Genomic DNA, 12813 nt, shown 5'->3' with positions numbered 1-12813 from the left:
AGAGGTTCTGGACCACCATCCGGCGTCTCAGGAGGGGGAAGCAGTGCACCATCAACACTGTGTATGGTGGGGACGGTGCGCTGCTGACCTCGACTTGGGACGTTGTGGATCGGTGGAAGGAATACTTCGAAGACCTCCTCAATCCCACCGACACGCCTTCCGGAAGCAGGGCCTGGGGACCCGGGTGTGGGCTCTCCTATCTCTGGGGCTGAGGTCTCCGAGGTGCTCAAAAAGCTGCTCGGTGGCAAGGCCCCGCGGGTGGATGAGATCCATCCATCCATCCATCCATCCATTATCATCCATCCATCCATCCATTATTATCCATCCATTCATCCATTATCATCCATCCATCCATTATCATCCATCCATCCATCCATCCATATATTATCATCCATCCATCCATCCATCCATCCATCCATCCATCCATTATCATCCATCCATCCATCCATTATCATCCATCCATCCATCCATCCATCCATTATCATCCATCCATTATCATCCATCCATCCATCCATTATCATCCATCCATCCATCCATCCATCCATCCATTATCATCCATCCATCCATTATCATCCATCCATCCATCCATCCATTATCATCCATCCATCCATCCATCCATCCATCCATTATCATCCATCCATCCATCCATCCATCCATCCATTATCATCCATCCATCCATCCATTATCATCCATCCATCCATCCATTATCATCCATCCATTATCACCCATCCATCCATCCATTATCATCCATCCATCCATCCATCCATCCATCCATCCATCCATTATCATCCATCCATCCATTATCATCCATCCATCCATCCATCCATCCATTATCATCCATCCATCCATCCATCCATCCATCCATTATCATCCATCCATCCATCCATCCATCCATTATCATCCATCCATCCATCCATTATCATCCATCCATCCATCCATTATCATCCATCCATCCATCCATCCATTATCATCCATCCATCCATCCATCCATCCATCCATCCATCCATCCATTCTCCCATGAATCTTCATCACCGAATTCCACAATGAAAGTGAAAGGATCAACATCTTCCCGTCAAACTCAAGATCTTTGAGTCATTGGCTGATGCTTCACAGTTTGCCAACTTCCCTAGTAGACAAATTTAACTGTCATGTACATCACCTCACCCTCATTCTGTGCAGCTGTATGATTGATTTTACTATTTAGTACTTTTCCACTTACCACAGCAACCAAATTTAAACAGCGTATTGTAAAAATGTGGTTTAAAACTGGATAAAAAGTCAATTTCTGACAGAGCTTCTGGCAGTTTCTTCTCTATAACTTGAATAAATTCCTATATACTCACACCCGTTTCTTAAAATCTATCAAACAATTAATTAAAAAGTAATATAACAGAACTTTTTTCTTTTTTTAAATTTATTTGATTTTACACTCAAAGAAACTAATCACAGTAGGTCACACAAGCATCGAGCAAACATCAGCCGTCATTTACATTTTCTACATTTAGCAGATTTTCTTATTCAGAGAGAAACAGCTGAGAAAAAGTTCAGCTCTTAAATCACCAACATGATCCCAAAGTCCACCTTAAAACTCACATGTCCATCTTAAAAAAAACATCTTCTGATTAAATGACAGAATTCAGCTGGTGAAAAACTGAATGATTTGGACTTCATTACTACAAATTAAAAATTATACACATTCAGCAACTTTCGAAAGTATCATCATCATCATCATCATCATCATCATCATCATCATCATCATCATCATAATTGCAAAAAAACCCAAAACATTAAAATAAAAAAATAAATCAAATCATTTTATATCTGACAAAAAAAACTGAACCAAATATTTTGGAATAATAAGACAGACGTTTTATCAGTTTAAATTCAGAGATTATAAGAACCACCATCATCATCATCATCATCATCATCATCTCTAACTGCAGTTAACAGAGGCCTTCAGTGGAGAAATCTTCAGTGGGAGTTTATCCTTAGTGTAAATGTATGGAAACAGTTTGTCAGTGAAAGTGTGTGTGAAGGTGTGTATGTGTGTGTTAGTATCAGGATCAGAGAACGACAGATTTCCTCTGTTCCAGTCCAGATTCACTCTGATCCTCTGGAGCTTCTTCTTCACTGGGAGAATAGTGAGGGGAGCTGGTGGTGAATATGCTGAGTATTTATCAATATAGAAACCTATTCTCCATAATCCAGACTGTATGTCTCCCTTCCTCTGAACAGACTCTGAGGACATACCCAGTAACCAGCTTTTATTGTCTCCAACCTCGACATCCCAGCTGTGAGTCCCTGAGTTAAAGCCCTCAGAGCCCAGGACAGAAGAATAATAATGAAACCTCTCTGGATTAACAGGAAGCTGCTGTTTCTCTCCTTCACATCTCACACTGGTCAGATCTTCAGACAGGATGAGTTCTTGATCAGCAGTGTTTGGATCCAGAATGACAGGAGTGTAGGAGACCTTCTCCTTCATGTTGTTCCAGATGTTGAAGGCCAGGTTGCCCAGGTGTTTGGCCTGGTCTATCAGAGCTCCTGAGGGCAGCTGTGGATCATCCAGCAGGGGGCAGCACTGGACTCTTTCCACTGCAGCCTTGTAGTTGTTCAGGAATGAGACGTCTTCAGCTCTCAGCTCCTCCTCTGTGGCTCTGACTGTGTGTGAAAGAGCTGCTATCTCTCTGCTCAGAGCCTCCATCTTCTCCTTCATCATCTGACTCTTCTGCTCCTCTTCCTCCCTCAGAGCAGCCATCCTGGCCTCCTCTTCCTCTTCTAGAAACTGGTGAAGCTTCTTAAACTGCTCCTTAATCTGCCTCTCTGTGTGTTGGGCCTGGACCTTAATGTGTTTTGCTGTTTGATCAAACTTAACTTTAACTTCTTCACAAACCTTTAACTTCTCCTTTAAGGACTTCAGAGTTTCCTCAAGTTCCTTCTTGTGTTGTTGTGCAGCTTCATCGATGGGTTTGAATCTGTGGTTGGTGTGTTTTTCTGAATCTCTGCAGACGAGACACACTGGCTGCTGATGGTCCAGACAGAAGAGTTTGAGTTTCTCAGAGTGCAGACTGCAGAGAGCCTCTGAAGCTCTCTGATCTCTGTCCTGTAAGAAGGACTCACACAGGTTCTTTAACACCAGACTAACAGGTGGATCTGTTCTTGAAGATCTTCTCTTACAAACTGGACACTCACGTGTTGGTTTCTCTCTCCACCAGCTCTTCAGACAGTCTTTACAGAAGCTGTGGCTACATGACAGAAGAACAGGATCTCTAAAGACCTCATGACAGACCGGACAGCAGAGATCCTCCTCTGATCTGGAAGCCATTTAGTCTCTGAGTGAAGCTGAAAACACAGCAGACAAGACGTTAAAACAGGAAGTCACTTGATGTTTCCTCCCTGCTGTAGAAAGTTTCACTTTGACTGTGAAAGCTGCTTACATGTCAGCACCAACAAGTGAACAGTGAAGGTCATGATAAATGTGCATATAGACAGACAGAAGGATCTTCTCGTTAAAGCTATAATAATGTTTATTAATCAATTCAATAATCAACAAAGTCAATAACTGTTTCTATTAACAAAAACTATTTTACCAACTAAGCTAAACACACAAAGCAGCTGCCATATATGGCTATGCACATATATACAAGGTGTGTGTGAGATAGAGTGAGGCTGCTGCATTAGGTTCAACAATAGCAAGATGTCGCTGCCTTGTTGCCGGTATCTCTGCACTAAATTTAAGTCACCTCAACACGTGTGTTATGGCTGATAACAGAGCAGAGGGGGCTGTGTCCCACACTCTCTGACCACCAGATATGTGGTGTGCTGTTACTGTTTGCTGCTGCACAAAACTGAGATTTAAAACAGTTTGATGTCATTCTCTCATCACAGAAAAGCAGAACTGAGTAGCAGGCCTCACTTCCCATTTAAAGCACAGAGAGAACAAACTGACCCCGATCGCTGTGATGTGATTGGACGAAAGGAACCTCCAGAGAGAGACGAAACCGACTTAATGATGATGTCACAGAGTTGAGACCAACGATTCAAACACAAAACTGTTTGATTCCAGTCAGATTACACATTTAACAATGTATTAATGATATATTGATGATATATTAACAATATATGACGTGTTAACGATGAGTCATTTAGTCTCTGAGTGAAGCTGAAAACCACATGCTAGACGTTAAAACAGGAAGTCAGTTGTGTTTCCCTCCCTGCTGTACAAAGTTTCTTCACTTACTTTAACTTTGGTGTTTTTTCAGTCAGCAGCAGGTTGAAGTTGAATTATTTCACAGCTTCAGGACTTCAGTGCTCCCTGCTGTAACTGTCCTCCCTCAGTTAAAGTCACAGCTTTGTAATGAAGTTAAATCTGAGCGTCTGTCTGCCTCCTTTCAGTCACAGCCGAACACTGACTTCCTGTTTCCTGTTTCCTCTCAGATATAATGTAAGAGGTGGAGCTTTTTAGAGGAACATACTAGTTTCATTTTTAGGGAAGGCTTCCTGTTCTCAGCTGTGCTAAAAGGACCTTTGACTTGTTGTTAAGTTTGCTGTAACGTAGGATTCATCCTCCTGGTACGTCCAACTGGGAAGAGACCCAGAACACACTGCAGGGATTACATATCTCAGCTGGTCTGGGAACAGCTTGAGATCCTCCAGGAGGAGATGATGAGCATATCTGGAGAGAAGGAGGTCTGGGTTTCACTGCTCAGCCTGACGCCACCGAGACCTGGATAAGAGACAGAGGATGGATGTATGGATGGATGGATAGATGATAATGGATGGATGGATGGATGGATGGATGGATGGATTATAATGGATGGATGGATTATAATGGATGGATGGATGGACGGATGGATGGATGAATGAATGACAATGGATGGATGGATGATAATGGATGGATGGATAGATGGATGGATGGATGATAATGGATGGATGGATGGATGATAATGGATAGATGGATGGATGATAATGGATGGATGATAATTGATGGATGGATGGATGGATGATAATGGTTGGATGAATGGATGGATGATAATGGAGATATGGATGGATGATAATGGATGGATGGATGGATGATGATGATGGATGGATGGATGATAATGGTTGGATGGATGGATGGATGGATGGATGATAATGGAGGGATGGATGGATGATGATGATGGATGGATGGATGATAATGGATGGATGGATGAATGAATGGATGGATGGATGATAATGGATGGATGGATGAATGAATGGATGGATGGATGATAATGGATGGATGGATGAATGAATGGATGGATGGATGATAATGGATGGATGGATGGATGGATTATAATGGATGGATGGATGATAATGGATGAATGGATGATAAATGATGGATGGATGAACATAATGATCATCTGCAGTAGTTTAATAGTGAAGGAAACAACATGGAGCTCCAGGATCACACATCTACTCCAGTAAATGCCGCCATAACTGAGCAGCTTTTAATAAACAATTGAGATGTCATTGAATCTCATGTTACTGCTGTTTTTTATTCTTTTTTTTTGCCAGAAGACACTTTAGACATCGACACAGAGGAAGTGTTATACCGGGGTTGACGCCACGGAGCACAAAATATTCCAACACTGCCAGATCCATGTGGCAGCGTTGGAGATGGTTCAAATCAGAAACCGGCAGCTGGTGTTCATGTCGTCTAGAATTCCATTTGAAGAAGCTTGAAACATCATTTATACAAGAAAAAGGGAAATTAGAAATCACTCATAGAGGAAAATCTGGGCACATTTCCATTTATGAAGCAACAAATCCAAATACTCTCTCCAAAAATGTCAAATCCTCGTATGTTACATCATAAGAGTCGGAGACAAATAAGAGTTGGCAAGATGAACGATCCAAAAATAAATAATATAATAGTTTTAAAAGCAGCATCAGGTTTGTTAAAATGTTCATTTGCTGGTTTCATGCATAGACTGTATATAAGAAATGGACGTAACATCTGTGACGTCACCCATTGGTTTGTGGACTGCTGCTCGGAGGCCAATAGTATCAGATCTGAGCAGCGCCATCTACTTATATGGCCATCAGGAGGAGCATGAGGCGCCCTCCTGAACCTGTGAACCAATCAACCTGTCAATCACCACGTAGCCACGCCCTAATGCATACCCTGCTTTATCGTCACATATAAAATCAGGGAGGCCAAAATGTTCCAAATGAACATCATACTGCATTGAAGAAGGCTTTAAACTAGCGATTGAGACCATAAACACATTTTGAAAACGTTTACTGAGGTTAGAAATCAAGTGAGAAGTTGGTGAATTCTCCATTGACTTGTATAGAGACGGAAGTCCTTTTGGCACCAAAACGGTCGCCCCCTGGTGGCCTTTTGATAGAATGCAGTTTTAAGTTACTCTCATGTTGGCCTCATTTCAGAGGACAGGAAACTCCCTGCCTGGTTTTATATCATTTGAAATGACATTTGCACCATTTTTTTTTACCAAGAGTAAGACTGAATGCTCCTGAAAATCTCAAATGGTGTAACCACAAAAGAATGATAAATGTAATATTAACAACAACCCTTTATGAAGCTGGAATAACAGAAATTAAGCATTTTTAATGGTTGGCTTTCTGTCCTCTCCTCTACTCACTATCCATTCAGATGGACTTTTAAAAATAAACTACATTTACGATGACCCAAAACAAATGTTTCCATATAAGCTGCAGAATGAAAGTGATGGCATGCAGGATAAAACATGTTGTGACTGATGTGCTAAAAGCCTGAACATAAAAGGATTGAAAGGTGAGCAACAAAAAGCCTCCAGTTCAAAGGGCCATGATTCTGTAATACATTTGGAGGTTTAATAAAAAATAAAACTACCTGAGAACTGCAGACAGACACAAACAGCACAGTGCAGCTGTCACTCGCTGAATAAGAGCTGATTTCTTTTAAATAGAGAAAATGACACATCATCCTACAGATAGACATTTTCAGAAGGATGTTTTCTTGTTGTTAATCAGAACAAAACGGCACCAACAAAAAACCCCAAAAATAAATATTTTGGAATAGGAGGAACAGCTTGAGAGGAGCAGTATATGGAGGTATTAACTGCTCGTAATCTTCACATTGAAAACACAACACGAGTATTTCCCGTCACGCAGGACTGCAGGTGATGTTTGATTTGTTGAACACGCAGCGCAGCTTCACAGGCTTCCTTCAGTGACCTGATCATCTTATTCAAATTCAAAAGCTTTTTCTGAAAACACCCCATCAACCAAAAAAAAGAAAAGAAAAAAAGAGGTATGATTATCTTGAGCAGTAGCAATCTCAGACTAAATGCAGTGTGGTTGTGCAGCAGGGGAATGAGGGCAGGAGGTGCACAGCTGCGCCTGTTTCAAATTGGCAGAAAGCAGGAAGCTTGCTTTTTGCTTGGCTTTGAAATCAGTCAACACAGTATTGAAAATCTGGAGGAAAGAAGCATGAATTTTAAAGTGTAGATTATGTCCTGTGGATATGTGCACCATCAGAGTTACGTGATGCTCATGCACAAGTTTACTGAACTTTTAACTAACGAAACAGCTGCTGATTCATGTTTAAAGATTATAATAGTCAACACTTTAAGTCTTTAAGTCCTCCTGTTGTCCTCAGGTCAAGGAAGGACAGGAGGAAGGAAGGAAGTAAGGAGAGAAAGAAGGAAGTAAGGAGAGAAGGAAGGAAGGAAGGAAGGAAGGAAGGAAGGAAGGAAGGAAGGAAGGAAGGAAGGAAGGAAAGGAGTAAGGACGAAAAGAGGAAGGAATTAAGGAGAGAAGGCAGGGAGGAAGGAAAGGAGAAAAGAAAGGAGGAAGGAAGGAAGGAAGGAAGGAAGGACAGAAGGGAAGGAGTAAGGAGGGAGGAAGGAAGGAAAGGAGTAAGGAGGGAGGGAGGGAGGGAAAGAGGAAGGAAGAAGGAACGAAGGAAGGAAAGGAGGAGGGAGGGAGGAAGGAATTAAGGAAAGAAGGGAGCAAGGAACGATGGAAGGAAGTGAGGAAAAAAGTATGCAAGGAGGAGGGAGCAAAGAAAGAGGGAAGGAGGGGAAGAACGAAGGAAAAATTAAAGAAAAAGGAAGGAAGGAAGGAAAGAAGGTACAGTCAAAAGAGACGGGGTCAATTTGACCCCGTCTCTTTTGACTGTTCCTTCCTTCCTCCCTTCCTTCCTTCGTTCCTTCGTTCCTTCTGTCTGTCCTTCTTCCCTCCCTCCTTCTCTCTTTCTTTCCTTCCTCTCTCTTTCCTCCCTTCCTTCTGTCCTTCCGTCCTCCCTCCCTCCTTCTTTCCTTCCTCTCTTCCTTCTTTCCTCCCTCACTTCCTTCTCTCTTTCTTTCCTCCCCCCTAGCTTCCTTCCTTCCTCCCTTCTTCTTTTCCTTTCTCCCTCCCTCCCTCCTTCTCTCTTTCGTTCCTCCCTCCTTTCTTCCTTCCTTCCTTCCTCTCTCCTTTCCTTCCTCTCTCCTTTCCTTCCTCTCTCCTTTCCTTCCTTCCTTCCTCCCTCCCTCCTTTCCTTCCTTCTTCCTCCCTTCTTTCCTTCCTCCCTCCTTTCCTTCCTTCTTCCTCCCTTCCTTCCTTCCTCTTTTCCTTCCTTCTTCATCCCTTCCTTCCTTCCTTCCTCCCTCCTTTCCTTCCTTCTTCCTCCCTTCCTCCCTATTTTCCTTCCTTCTTCCTTTCTTCTATCCTTCCTCTTTTCCTTCCTTCTTCATCCCTTCCTTCCTTCCTCCCTCTTTTCTTTCCTTCTTCCTCCCTTCCTTCCTTGGCTAGAGGACAACAGGAGGGTTAAACATCTCTTACAGCTTCGGGTTGATTATTTCATCATTTTGGAGGATACATTATTAATGAACCATATTTGTCAAGTTATAACACCTCCAATGAAGACTATATCAAAATATAAAGTATAACTCTCACATGAAGGTAAAGAAGGAGGGGAAGACAATGAGACACAGGTGCAATGAATGAAAATAATAAAACATGACCTTTTGTAGCAGGACAGACTGAGACAGCGTCCAACAGTCTGATAGGAATGTTTTATACTTTCAACTTTTCTTTGTTTTTATTGTGTTATTATTAGAATATCTGAAAAAGGAAATAAGAAGAATAAGAAAGAGGCTGTAAGACGTCCATGAAGGCGTGAAAACTGACCTCATTTCTTTAGAGTGAGGATACATTTATGACCATTGTTAACCTTTAACATACTGTTCATATTCTGAGAAAAACAAAGGCATTTACAATCATTATTTTATGGTCCAGGAACAATATTTTATAGAATATGTAGAATAAAACAACGTGTTTGGAGCTGATTTGGGATTTTCTTTTCATAAACTCAGGTCAAAGTTGTACATTTGCATATTTATAAGATGTGTATCAGCTGTGCAAACATAACAAAAAGATGCATTTTATTTCCATTTTTGTAAACTGAGGGTCACATTAGGGAAAGTCTGGCTAAAATAAAAGTGTATATGATGTTTTGAGGTCAGATTTGACCCTGAACAGCATGTAAGAGTTAAAACTTGGATCAAAATCAACATAACTGTCAGTGTGGAAATACTGTCCATGTATAATTGTGTCCTTCTTGTGTGTTTTCCTTTCAAAGCTTTCTGTATTTCTCTGTTTTTCTGCACAGAGCTGGCTGTTTGCATAAATCATGTTGATATCAAAGACGTTTCTGTGACCAGCCTGAAGCCTGTGATTTGCCTGTAAAGCTTGTTGGAATATTTTCATATGGAATCAATTTTATTTATAAAAAAAAAAAGAAAAAGAAAAGAAAGAAGTTAATCTAGCTGGTTGTTATTCAGCGTAGCTCTGTGGTCATCGTCAGCAACGGCTCAGCTTTGCATCCCAGAGCTTCACGCCTGCCTGACATTTTAGCCGTGATGCTCTCCGTCTCCGTATCGCTTTCCATCTTCACTCATCATCCACTCATCCTGCTCCTCTTTGTACTTCACTGTAAATGATCGACACATCTCCAACTATACTCTACACACACACACACACACACAACTGATGCTGCTGCTGCTCGTCTGGCGTGAAGCTGACGGTGAATAAGTCTGTGAACTGTTGAACTGAGTCTCTGTTTGGATGCATTGGCTAACAGCTGGATGGTCTAATTGCCTGCCTGCACAATATAGCACTATCACATTGCCACACATTGACACAGCACATTGCTATGTCCGTTGCAGAGGTCCAAAGCTTCACGGCTGCCAGCAAGCTCCAGACTTTGGCCGTCTGTCACAGTTCTGTTTGATCGAGGCTTGAATCTTCCTACTTTAAAACCCCAAGAGAGAGAGAGAAAGAAAAAAATAAAACATTAGAGCAGTGATGCTGATGCAGGAGTGTTGGAGTTGGAGATGCAAACAGCAGGAAACAGCTGCGTCTACTTGAATGGTTTGGAGAACAATGCAGCACGATGACAGCGATCACTACTAAACCCAGATACCTCTGTTACTGGGTCACAGTCCAGGAGACGCTGACTTCACAGTTTCCATGTAAAAGATAAATGAACTCATGGAGAACTTTTAAACCTTAACAGACAAAGTGTTTAACAACTAGACTCTCATTCACTCTGTCACATACTGATTAATTTAGACATGCAGCTCCAATGTCTGAGCCCATTTAACCCTTAGATAATGTTTGTTTTGTACATTTGATGGCTGTAAAAACACAATATAAACATTTCTTATAGCCAAATTTTCAGAATGTGACCCATAGTTTACAAATATGGAAATAAAATACATCTTTTTTAAATGTTTGTGCAGCTGATACATATTTTTATATATGCAAATGTACAAGTTTGACCTGTGTTTATTAAAAAAAAATCAGTAAAATCAGCATTAAAGCATTTTATATTCATCATATTCTATCAAATGTTCTCCTGCACCATGAAATAGTGAGTGTGTCTTTTTTCCATAAGATTAATTAAACATTTATTAATGACTGATGGTGAATTGGTGTAGAGACTAATAATGGGTCAGAATATGAACAGTATGTAAAGAGTTAAGAGATTCTGTTTGATTTTATGTCGTTTTGTGGTGAAGTCAGACTGAGATTTCCAGAAAAGAACAAAGAGAGACAAGAATCCCTTTAAATATCACTAATTACTCCTCAATTTACCCGTTGGGGGAAATTCAGGGATTGGTTTTCAGGGTTTTTAAGGAGTAAAAAAAAAACCTTAAAATGGACCATAACCCATAAACAACCCTTACATTTTACCCTTAATATAATAATAACCAAGCCTTTATAGGGTGAAGTATATTTTAATAGGTAGATTCTTGATGTGTTGATGAAGAAGGAAACCACAGCTGACACGTCTCACTTGTATATTTTAAAGGTTTTATTAAAAAAGAGAACAGTGTCAAACAGCCAATCTGAAAGAGTCCCTTGTGCCGATCTGAGACTCTCTGCCTGTTACAGTTTTAACAAGACTATATATACAGTTTCCTATCTCTAAAAACTCCACCTTCTAAATGATTTATGATGAAACAGCCTCTGTCCCTTTATCTATGGCTGCCCTTTAATCTTTAACCTAAGACAAACATGTGTTGGCATGTCACAAGATGTTACAAGATGAAGACAATACAAAAAGTTCACAAGACATAAGGCCGAACAGATACTACAAGAGCACTCATTGAAATACTTGGAAATTCAAAATGTTAACCATAGAGAGTTATTGGGGGATATAAACATGACTCTTTTTGCTTTTGTGACTTGTTTACTCTTTATGTTACAAATCGAGGTCAATGACGTTACCATATATGGTTCCTCGTTGGTCTAGAGGGTAAAATATTTGGTTGTACAACCTCACAGAGAGACATGAGGAGGATATTTTGGATGTTTATGGAAGTTACCAAATGTATCTATTGGCCTGATTAAGGGTAAGGCCATTTTAAGGTATTTTTAAAGGTGTTATTTTTTGTTTTTCACACCAACCATGCAAATAAACCATTAAAAATACACTAGTTTAAAAACAAAATCTGTTAATTCATCCATTAAATATCCCATTAAAACCCATTAATGCATACTTTCATCCCATCATTATAACTTAATGAGTAAATTAAAGGTTTAAAACTTGCAGGATTTGGGTTTTGTATTGGAAACCAGTATGGAGAGATTCATATTCGTCGTTGTGGCTCAATTCCATTAATTGTCCCAGTCAGTCATGTCAGTGAGGTTCTGACCTAAATGCCTCCATTGTTAATGTTACTAAGCTGACCTTTTAGGCATTATGTGAAGATTGGGTTAGAATAAGTCTTTAGTTAAGGGTCACAGTTAAAATAAACACATTAACTGGAAACTCATTGAATCTGTCTCAACCTCTCTGCAGACTTGATGACTTTGATGACTGTTTCCTCTCTAACTCCCGACAGACACGAGCCATAAAATCACACATTTCCCCGCTGACTTCTTCTCCTTTCTCAACATTTTTTCCCTCCCTTCCTTAAAAAACGTTACTTGTAACTTTTCCTCTGTCCTCTTTTTTCTCGCAGTCCTCGGTGACACAAGTCGACTCCAAACGATTCCATGTGGAGAACAGTAATGAGAGCAGCTGTATCCCTCGTCCGAACCCGAGCCAAGCCTTTTTTTTGGATGATGCAGCCAATCCCTCTTTCCACATTGTGAGTTACAGCTTTATAATGCTATGTCTTCACACGGGAGATCCACTGCACAAGCTGAGGCTGCCAACACAGCAGCAGCAGCAGCAGCAATCCTTCCCCTCTATTATATGCATCAGATATAGAAGAGTTTGGACAGAAAATAGCTCCGTTGATGTAGAGAACAAGGAGCATGCATTGGAATAAATGAGTGAACAAACGAGGAATGAAG

At 40.7% G+C, this 12813-nt stretch overlaps 1 protein-coding gene across 2 annotated transcripts; it reads right to left on the bottom strand.

Annotated features, from left to right (window-relative positions):
* Nucleotides 1–1907: 1907 nt before the first annotated feature.
* Nucleotides 1908–10478, bottom strand: LOC133977011 (E3 ubiquitin-protein ligase TRIM35-like). Of its 2 annotated transcripts, XM_062415154.1 has the most exons (2): nucleotides 10459–10478; nucleotides 1908–3311 (listed from the first exon to the last, which is right to left on the bottom strand). In XM_062415154.1, exons 1-2 carry the CDS (start codon nucleotides 10476–10478, stop codon nucleotides 1934–1936), a joined length of 1398 nt encoding a protein of 465 aa, XP_062271138.1. In that variant the 3' UTR covers nucleotides 1908–1933. The 2 variants fall into 2 exon arrangements, with proteins under 2 accessions (XP_062271138.1, XP_062271139.1); XM_062415155.1 differs by lacking the exon at nucleotides 10459–10478 and having other exon boundaries at nucleotides 1908–3322.
* Nucleotides 10479–12813: the final 2335 nt, after the last annotated feature.

Source organism: Scomber scombrus, unplaced genomic scaffold (genome assembly GCF_963691925.1).
Source record: "Scomber scombrus unplaced genomic scaffold, fScoSco1.1 SCAFFOLD_137, whole genome shotgun sequence".
Lineage (NCBI taxonomy): Eukaryota > Metazoa > Chordata > Actinopteri > Scombriformes > Scombridae > Scomber > Scomber scombrus.
This window is presented reverse-complemented; position numbering and strand designations above follow the sequence as displayed.